Raw genomic sequence first — 10,450 nt, 5'->3', positions numbered from 1 at the left:
GAGCAATGATATTTACATCATGCAAATTAAAGAATAACACGCAACAAGATGAATAAAAAAAAGTCAGAGGTTGAAGAAGGAGAGTAATTTCCTAAATGAGAACAGTGAAGATGTTTGCACATAATGTGTTTCTTACGGTGGCCCTGAAGTGCAAATCACAATGGCAATTCAGAAAACACTACAGCAATTCAGAAAACACAACGGCCATTCAGAAAACACTACGGCATTTCAGAAAACACTACTGCAATTCAGAAAACACTACAGCAATTCAGAAAACACAACGGCAATTCAGAAAACACTACTGCAATTAAGAAAGCACTTTTCTGAATTGCCGTAGTGTTTTCTGAATTGCGGTTGTGATTTGCACTTCAGGGCCACTGTAGTTTCTGCACATATCATTGATTTAAATTAAAGAACTGTCATCATAGTGTCTCATCCAAAGAGGAGGACTTTACGCTGTGATTGACGTGTGAATGAGCGACTTTGGAAAACTTCAGGGGCAGAGCTTCAGAAAAGTTGTAGACATTTTCAAATGGTTATACACTCCTGCAGCAGGCAAAAGAGAAGTAGAACACCCTGAATGTAATATAACACGCTAGTCCCCTTTACACATGAACTCCTGGCATTTTCTTCACACACTTTTCAGTGCTTCATTTAGATAGATAGATAGATAGATAGATAGATAGATAGATAGATAGATAGATAGATAGATAGATAGATAGATAGATAGATAGATAGATAGATAGATAGATAGATAGATTTTCTCTAAATCCAGCTCTATTATGATACCCGTATTCATATTTTTAAGAAACTTAAGACACATACCTCTCTCTCTCTCTTTCCAACCCCAACTCGGTCAAGGCAGATGCCTGTCTAACATGAATCTGGTTCTGCTCAAGGTTTCTGCCTGTTAAAGGAAGTTTTTCCTTGCCGCTGTAATTAGCTAAATACTGCAAGGTGCAATGCTCATGGTGGATTAGGATGAGATAAGACTGAGTCTTATCCTGTCTTGGTGTTGGGTCTTTGTTAATAATTTAACATAGAGTATGGTCTAGATCTGCTATGTTTATAAAAACGTCTTGAGACAACATTTGTTGTGATTTGGTGCTATGCAAATAAAGATTGATTGATAAAAATTGATATGTTGGAATATGAGTTTATTCATACATAGTACTAAAAAGGCTCAATTGTGCATCATCCCCTCCTTCACAGATTTGGCTCATTTCATTAAAGCAAGATTTGAATTCTTCTATAAAATGCATTTTTCTTCAAAACCCTGATTGTGTTGTATCAGTGATTTTCCTGCTGGCTCAGTTAAAGCTTTGGTTTGCTTTTTTATGACATTACGATGAATCACAGTTAATATCAGTCTGTTTCATAACAAGATTAAAACTTCCCACAGAGGCTTTAAAAACTAAATATGGGATTTCTGTTCATTATCAGGAGTAGTATCAAGTTCTTCCATTGGTGGATTTTTTACATGGACAGTGTGTAAAGAGTCTGAAATACTCTTTTATTGAGTACCATCTTGACTTTTTTGAATCCCATTTAAAAGTATCATTCAATTCTCATAGAAAATTCAACTTATTAGTCATTTTTTATATTCAAGATCACTTTACAAACAGAGGCACATTGTAGAGAGGAGGGACAGCTGATAAGGCAGGGATGGAGTGATGGCTGAAATCAGTCAGGTTCTTGTGACTAATGATGTCAGATGTTTCAGCGACGTTTCAGATCAGCCATAGCAGTGAGCGCTGCGTTCCAGCCAGGAGAACCCATCACACCACCACCTTAGAAAAACATTTAAAATATTCTGTAAACAGTTGATTCAACCAGCTGGAATCAGCTTCATTTCTTTATCATCTGCAGTGAGGATAAGGCTCGCAAAAAGTCCAAAGGTTGGTTAACTGTGCAACTCAAACAACAAACACAACTGAATGATTGTACTAGTATCCCACTGCATGTAAAAACCAGTCACAGTAGTAGTTTGATATTCTGCTGAGGGTGTAGCATTGAAAGCAAACCTGGGTGACAGCCGCTGCCACACAAATACAGCCCTTTAACTGGTGTACGGTAGTCTGAGAGAGAGGGCAAAGGTCGTGCGAGGTAGAGCTGGTCCAGCGACATGGATCCATGGAAGATATTCTGTGAAGAGCAAAATGTTTGTTTTACTTTTTATTGTTGATTTTGGTAGTCAGGTATCACCGCATAAACTCCTGTGAAATATAGAAGTTTAAATCATACAGCACAGTTAGTGTCACTTTACACGGCTGGTGTGAACTTTGACCCTCGGGTCGAGATAAAACTCTGTAACCATTAACTGCTTACGCAACATGTCATTCCCCAAGCTGACAGTGAATAGCGAAGCTTTGAGAGGACGCAAATTACTTCCTCATCCAATGAATAGTGACTGTGTCAGGAAAAACAGCTGTGAATCAACATTCAAATTGCTTCTCAGTTTTACAGCTCCTAATGTGTGCGTATGTATGTGTGTGTGTGCATGTGTGTATGTACCCCTCCTGTGAGCCCAAAGATCCTCTCCAGGTCAGGTGGAGCCAGGATGTCTCTGCCCACCACAGACTTTTTAAATCCAGGGGCATATTGCTCAATCCAGTCAAATGCTGAGGAGACAGAGACAAACAGGTTAATAAGTATGTGTTACAAAGACTATAAATTCACGTTTTTAAGGTAGGGAACAAATTCTGGTATGAAAAATGTTCTCACTATCATACAAATTTAAACAGTATATATCAGATTAAGATTAACTACAAGTACAGCATGCTAGAACGTGTGTGTCTGAGCAATACATGTAGGAGCAAGTTAAACTTTTGGCCAGAGGTAGAATGTAAATGAGGAAAAGTAACTTTTCTATATTTAAGCTTATTTTTCAGGTATCTGGGACTTTCTCTGACTTACTCCTTAATTGAAAAAAAAAATCTGTACTTTTTTACTCCTAAATTTACCAATCTGGCTCTTTCGCTTGGTTTGCATTTCAGTAGAATTCAATTTTCATTTTGTGCACTGCCTCCTCGACATCACAAACAAATCAACCCTGAATGGTTGGGACGATAAAAGATAGTGAAGAAGAATCCCTGAGGTTCTCCTGCTGATATGCACACTGCATAAAGTAAAAGTTAATTACTTTCTGTTTGTTGTTTGCAAACTTTATTTGAATTAAGACTGGTTTCAGTTCAGCAGTTTCCCAAATTTAATGTGTTTGAAATAGCTTTGCTCAAAAAAAGAGGTTTCAGAAATGTCCCTCAGAGGGTCATTGTTAATTTTCAAATTGCTTTTTTCTACATTAAAAAGTTGAATCACCTTTTCTACTTCACCAGAGTTTTGTTTTACACAAGCATTTGTACTTCTACTTTGGTAAAGATTTGACGGTATATACTTCACCATCTCTGCTTTTGGCACAATTAGAACTATGTAGCTATATGTAACAACATATGGATCATTTTAAAATTCATACTGCAGTCAGCATAGGCTTCTCTGTCCTCGTCAGTCCACTCCCGGCCCTCTATGTGGTAGGGGGTGAATTGGGTGAACAGTGACACCACGTGGCAGCCAGGGGGAGCCAGAGTGGGATCCAACACAGAGGGGATGGTCATCTCCAGCATGGGTCTGCAGGAATACAGGAAATACATGATGGGAGATAAAGCTGGAGACTGCAGAGCTGTTGAGTTGTTGGTGAAAATCAAAGATAAACGAGTAAAAATATAGTTTTTTATTCCATAAAGAAATATTTTGAGAAATAACAAGATACCTCTGTATATTGAAGACTGTGCATGATTTAAGTGTGGCATTTTAAACGAAGTTTCACATGGTCACAGTCTTCAAGCAAACAAAGACACTTAAGACTTAAAGGACAAAAGCCTTGTTATTCAATAGTTAGTAGTATCTGAGTAAACAAGGAGACATGCTAACACTGTCAAGTAAGGGATATACCATGGCAAATGCTGCTGCCTGGATTGCAGAATAGGATCCATTAGTAAAAATATCTGTTGTTTAGCCTCAAAATTTAGCATGCTAATGGAAATTAATGTTAGGGTTAGTAGATTGATTTGATATGACCTGTGTGATCTGGTTGTCTCCTGCTATGCAGAATTAAGAACCATTGTCAAGGGGTTTGAACCAATCAGAATCAAGTTTGTAAGATAGTAGGGTAATGATGTTGACATAATGCGCAGAGAAAATTTTCACTATGAGGCATAAAGTATTGTAGTTTTAAATGAAGTAGCTTTTATGTGAAAACAGAGGATACTGCATGGTATTATAATACTTTTTGTTTAACTTACTGAATAAATTCTAGTTTTTGCATCTGCAGGTTCCATCTTTAAAGTTTAGTACCAAGCACCTGACACTTTGTCCTGCATTTTTCTGTCTTTTAAACAACCCAGAAGGACATCTGTGCTGGGAAACATTTGATCTGTTTGTCCAGATTAAATGTGACCACAGTAATGTTTGGACTGACAGGTTTTCTCACTTCACTTGTGTTTCAGTGTGAAGATTTATGTACCTCACTGAAGGACGTCCATTCATGGCGTCTTTGTATGCTGTCTCCAGCACCTCCACACTTTCACAGTTGAGATGAATGGAGCACTGATGGTGGGGTCCTGGTTTGTCATCTGGTGTGGGATTAGCTAGGAAGTTTGGCAGCTTGTCCACTGCCACTGTAGAAACAGATCCCAACAAAGAAGAGGACAAGAGATCAGTGTTTGTTTTAAGACTGTGTACATCTTTTACACACATTTCTCTTAGTAGAGCAAAGTGTGTGCAGCAAATATTTGAATTCAAATTGTGTCAGCTGATAGTGCGTAGAAAAGGCTTTGCAGAAGCAACTAAAGGTACCACACAGGACACTCTCAACATATGTTTAGCTGTGTGTGCTTTACAGTTTTATCATACCCCAAACTTTGTATTAATTAGTTAGAGCACTGACAGCTGCAGCATGTAATCCTACACTGTGGAGGACTTAAGGCTGATTGCTCTTGAAACACTGCATCTGTTCATGTCATATTGCCAAGATTTGTTTGTCCTACATCTTCCCCCTTTTACACTGCTTTCAGAGTGTATAAGTGTCTTTAACACATATGCACAAACAGAACAAGAACCTAAAATATGCTCACAGAATGCAAGGCGTCAAAGATCTTAGACATGTAGCAAGAGAAAAGTCATTCCACCAAAAAGACAGACAAGGAGCTCTAAACCGTGTAGCCTAAGTGTCTTTTACTTACTTTAACAATACACATAAAAATGCTCTGAGGCAGCTGCAAAGAAAAAAGGGGTCTCTGTCACTTTGCAAAGTATATATATCAAAGTATACCTTTGGATGCAGCTGGAAAAATCCCTAATTTCTGGGAGTCAAAACCCAACTACTACAAAGTCTCCTCCCATCTGCTGTTACATTTTAAGGAGTTCCTCAAGGCTCGGTCTTAGATCCCTTGCTCTTCTTCTTTGATTGGCATCCCCAAGACCAAGTCAATACTGTACTGTTATACAGACGAAACCCAGTTTTATTTACCAAAGCAATCCATTAATCAAAGCAATCCAACACAATTTACAGCCTGCAAATCTAGCATCAATGGCTGGATTTCTCAAAACCTCCTCAAAATAGAAAATAAAGAGACAGACATTATCTTGTTGGCCACATCGAATCCTTAAAGTCACATAGTGTACTCTCTTGGACGGCTCTCACATTATATTAATCCAACTGCAAGGACTTGGTTATGGCCTTTTTTATGATCAAGCAAAGATGTAATTAGTCACGTTACTTTCAACTTGAGTTCAATGTAGTAATTAAATCGTGGGGTCGTCTGTACCTTTGTTTGGTTTCTTGTAGATCTCTGTGATCTCCTCCGTGCAAGTCTTTTATTTGTAAAATGCTGCAGCTTGGGTCATCAATATTTTTGTGAAACAATTAGTGACTTTATCAAGGAAAGTGCTTTCATAATAAAGGTTATTATTACTACTTTAATAAAGAACCTTTTAACAATGTCATTTTTTGTAATTAGCAAGGAATAAAGTGAATAGGTCTACCGTTGATCTTGGTGACAGGTGAGGTATAGTCTATCTGATCGACTGCTTTGATGAACGCTGGAGGAAGGGCGGCCTGCAATTAAAACATGAGGCCACAATAAGTTATACAGCATGTTGCCATGTTTATACACAGTGTGTGTTTTATGTGATTACCTGAGGCGTGAGGTTCTTGAAGGTAACATATGGGGTAGCATTTGATAGAACAACTTGACTGTGGATCTCTGTGCCATCCTTCAGCACCACCCCCTTAGCAGCACCATCTGAACCAACGAGGACCTGACCTACATCCTGTCAGGGACACACATGTATTCATAAAGAACAAAATATAGGTGATATTATATGAACCCACAAAATAGACTGCATTAAATCAAAGCTACTGCACCTTCTCAGTGAAAATGTCGACACCATGGGATCGAGCAGAGCTGGCGATCGCCTGAGACACACCTCCCATGCCTCCCTCCACATAACCCCACGCTCCTTTCTCCTTCTCCACCTCTCCCATCACATGGTGCAGGAGCACATACCTTTATGAACAGACCATAAAATCTGTGTTTTAAGAGGTCTCATTCTTTGCAGATAACATGAGAATTCCCAAGGCCATCTTTTTTAGTGTTTTCTGATTTTGCAATGTCGCAATTTGTTGAACTAAATCCCTATATTTCAACACCATTTAACTGTATGACCCTTTATGGGTATTAAGAGATTGAGGACTTCTGAGTGTTTCTGTCTTTAATAATCAGAACAGTAATCGTGGCAGCATGGCTTATAGACAACAATATCAGAGTTAAGATTGGGTTGATAAAGCTAAAATCTGTGCAAAGAATCGTGAAGGGTTGAGGCCATAAGGACGAATCAGCGAGCGGACGCGTGCTTTCACCACTACACCCAATAAAGTTTGACTGTTATCTGATCAATCTAAAGATGACCTCTTTTTACAGCTCTTGCAGATGCACATGAATATTGCAAAATAAACTTTGATTTAGTTCTATTTTTAGGGCTGAGTAAAAAGACCAAAGAATACAGACTCTTTTAGCAAAGAAAATTACTTGATCTTTGTTTGCTTGTCCTAGATTTTAGTTTTTGCCATTTTAATGTTAAGTTTTTCATGCATGACCCTAAACTTTGCAGTGCATTACATGTTGGTGATGTTTTTCAAAAGGGAATAAACCTTAGATTTAAGGATGTACACTATAATTTTTAACTTTGCAAATGAATTAATATACATGATCAAATTCGATCGCACTTCAGCATATTTTGCATTTGCTAATTTTGCATCCAACATACATTTTGTGTCCTGGTGTGTTTATCACCCTTTCTGAGGCTTTTGCTTTACCTCATCTGACATTAAGATCTATCTATCCTAGGTTTTAGATTTATTATTGAAATAATGTGTGTGCAGATTGTGTCTGGGCAGTCAGAATGACCTTTCTTGTTGTTCTAGTTGTTAAAGAATTTTGTTTGTTTTGAGGTTTTGTAGGACATAGAATGCCTCACCCACTGCCAGGATTACTTGGACTGGTCATGGCTCCTATCACAGCATCAGTAGCAAGTGTTGCTATCAGTGGCTCTGACTCAAACCACCGGTTGAGAATCTACAACAAGGAAACATAAACATAAGTTAGTCACTTATACACAGAATACATTAGAATCTACAAAGAGTTCTGTGAGCTCTCACAAACCTTCATTATTGGTGCAGTTACAATCTCATAAAAGTCTGGAATGTTTGTGCCCAGTTTCATACCTGTAAATTAGAAAAAAGCAAATGAGTGCATTGTGAGTTATTTCTGACAACAAGAATTGTACTTTTTTTTTCCCCCAGGCAAACATCTCACAACGCACCACATTTGATGATAGGCATCAGGGTTTTAGCTGCAGCCAGCCTCTTCCTCAGTGATCCAGAGGTAACACCAGGAATGTCTACAGGAGGAGCATCCAGTAGAGGGTGGATGGCTTCTGCAAGCTTCTCAAGGTGTGCAACAAAATCTGGAAAAGCCTGGTTGGTGTAAGAGATGAGATGAAGGTTGTGTTGAGATATGGGACTGTGACAAAGCAGAAATGCAGATATAAACGATACAGTCAAGCTTTTAACACGGCTAACAGTTCTAAGTTTACCTTAGCGTCCTTCTGTGAGAACTTGCCAATCTCCTTCAGGTTCATGGCAAGATCTGAGCCCAGGATGAGAGACCTTGGTGGGGCACCTCCCACACCGTCCTCCAACATGGGGGTGTAGGCATGTGGGTCCCTCATGTAGACCTTCAGCCCATGTTTCTAAAGAAATGTTCAGCAAAATGAAGAGAATTTTGAAGAACGGTTACTTAAAGCTTTCCCAGAATGCATTTTTGATAGATTTTGCAGCTTTGCTTTGTTTACCTTCAGCTCCAAGTCTGCATATATGTGAGGCCTTAATAAACTGAGTAAATAGGAACACCTGGAGAAGTGAAAACCTGAAAACATAAGCAATGCTACTTTGAGTGTGACATGACACAACATGTTTTACACATTGGTTGATGTTATAAACGTATATCATTGTTGTTATCCCCTAAAGCACTTTGGTACAGTCTTTAAAAATATATATTAAAAGGAAAATACAGAAAACTGTATTTCTCAACATCCAACTGGTGGAATTAAGACATGGCAATAGTTTGAGTTATGATGCACGATTGTCTCAGTTTCTCTGAACAGCTTCCAGAAAACTTGACCAAAAGTTTTGAATATGCTTTGTGTTTGATAGTCTACAAAGAAGTGTCAGTATACAATATCTATGGAGATAATGCTTTGAGATAAAAGAGATAAGCAGCCCTTTATGACCACAGTTCAGGCAGGATTGTATCCCAGCCAGGGGGCCACCTCACCAGGGAAGAGTTCCTCGGACACAGCTGCTCCTCCCAGAACATGTCTGCGCTCCAGCACTGCAGTCTTCAGTCCTCCCTTCTGGAGGTAGGCAGCCTACACACACAAACACTTCACCTTTACCCTCTGGCTGAGACATTATTATGTGAACAGTATACTGCAGATGTTGGGAAATAAATACATGAACTCACTGCCACCAGTCCATTGTGTCCTGCAAGAGAAAAAAGAACACATTTCAGAAAACTATCCTGAGCATCACATTTTTAAAAAATAAATTTCTCATTAAAATACTTTTTTTGATAACTTTGTTTATTGGATACAGTTTCACAGGTAGCAAAGGAACAGTACAATGTAGTACAAAGGACTTCCATTCTTCCTATTTCCCCCCTCTTTATTCCCTCCCACAAACCCATCCAACTGGTAGTTCAAAAATTATTGTGTAAACAATAGAGAATACATAGCCTACAACAATTACACAAATAAGGAAAATAAGAGAATCTCATTCAAATACTTTGAGCAGTTCTGCAAGCTGCTCTCCTGTAGTTTAAAAGTCAAACCTAAGGTCCAAAGTTGAACATATGTTATGAAACTTTAATCTGTGAGCTAAGAGAGCCAGAGCCAAACCTGCACTTATTAATTTACGCTTTAAATTAGTAACTTTTTGCATCTTTGTGCAGTAACGTTGCATCAATTATTCAGAAGCAACGCTCGGGTTGTAATTCTGCAGCATCGATCATGTGACTTCGGCACTTTTCTCCACACTACTCCTCTGATCTCACCTCCTCCGATTACCAGTGCGTCATACTGGGACTTCACAGCTGCATGACTGGACCTGGATCTGGTCACTGTCCCCACGACAGTCGCAACCCTCCGTCCTCGGTCGGTCCACACTGCTGCAGCCATGGCAGGAGTTTAAGGCAGGATCCCAAGTTCAGTCCCTCCTCTTTTCACCCTAGAACCGCGCAAAGTAGATCCGGGTTTTCTCTTGGAATGTGGACAGCGTTGAAGCAGTATTGCTAAAGAGGTGTTCGCCAGTGAGTGGGAGGGGGGATTTGTAGTCACAGTGGGATGTTCATAGTTGTCTAGGAATACAGATTTTGGCGTCACAAGTGGATCCGTTTACCATTTGAAACTTGGTCAGGATAAAGCACCGGTTGATACATTCTTTTTACGCACATGAATCTACTTGGATTTAAAGGCACTATGATGAGTTTTTAAATGGCGGGGAAACAGACTGAAACGAATACTGATGCCCCTTTATGACCATCAAAAAAAAAAAAAAACATCCACAACAACACTGATACCTTCTCTGTTGTCATTTTTAATGCCCACTCTGAGAGACAAGAGGTATCACTTTGTCCACAAGGGGGCGTTAGAATCGATACAAACCAAAAGTAGTTTAGTAAGTTTAGTAATTAATTGTAAGTAAGTCTATATATATATATCGCCACTGCCACAGTGTTACAAACAACTTTACCTGTTATTTTCCTCAACTTTTATAAACTGGGACACTGAGCAAAAAAAAAAAAAAAAGGGTGGGGGGGATCCTAAATATAACAGC

The 10,450-nt window shown here is 39.0% G+C and overlaps 1 protein-coding gene across 2 annotated transcripts; it reads right to left on the bottom strand.

The window, feature by feature from the left end:
- Positions 1-1,492: 1,492 nt before the first annotated feature.
- Positions 1,493-9,936, bottom strand: pyroxd2 (pyridine nucleotide-disulphide oxidoreductase domain 2). Of its 2 annotated transcripts, none has more exons than XM_034682052.1 (16): positions 9,669-9,936; positions 9,081-9,100; positions 8,892-8,985; positions 8,410-8,483; positions 8,152-8,307; positions 7,879-8,032; positions 7,719-7,780; positions 7,534-7,631; positions 6,422-6,563; positions 6,193-6,327; positions 6,040-6,112; positions 4,520-4,673; positions 3,473-3,624; positions 2,515-2,621; positions 2,025-2,145; positions 1,493-1,790 (listed from the first exon to the last, which is right to left on the bottom strand). In XM_034682052.1, exons 1-16 carry the CDS (start codon positions 9,790-9,792, stop codon positions 1,720-1,722), a joined length of 1,737 nt encoding a protein of 578 aa, XP_034537943.1. In that variant the 5' UTR covers positions 9,793-9,936; the 3' UTR covers positions 1,493-1,719. The 2 variants fall into 2 exon arrangements, with proteins under 2 accessions (XP_034537943.1, XP_034537944.1); XM_034682053.1 differs by having other exon boundaries at positions 8,892-9,000; positions 9,669-9,739.
- Between the last annotated feature and the right edge of the window lie 514 nt (positions 9,937-10,450).

Source organism: Notolabrus celidotus, chromosome 4 (genome assembly GCF_009762535.1).
Source record: "Notolabrus celidotus isolate fNotCel1 chromosome 4, fNotCel1.pri, whole genome shotgun sequence".
NCBI lineage: Eukaryota > Metazoa > Chordata > Actinopteri > Labriformes > Labridae > Notolabrus > Notolabrus celidotus.
Note: the sequence above shows the minus strand (reverse complement) of the source record. Positions and strands in the feature narration are given on the sequence as shown.

Bases quoted from the DNA above. Each gene is read 5' to 3' on its own strand.
- pyroxd2 (XM_034682052.1), bottom strand. From the start codon at position 9,792: ATGGCTGCAGCAGTGTGGACCGACCGAGGACGGAGGGTTGCGACTGTC. The intron at 7,781-7,878 runs GTGCGTTGTGAG...TCTAATTTACAG, and splicing joins GATGCCTATCATCAAATGTG to GTATGAAACTGGGCACAAAC. The intron at 6,113-6,192 runs GTAATCACATAA...TTTTAATTGCAG, and splicing joins TCAAGAACCTCACGCCTCAG to GCCGCCCTTCCTCCAGCGTT.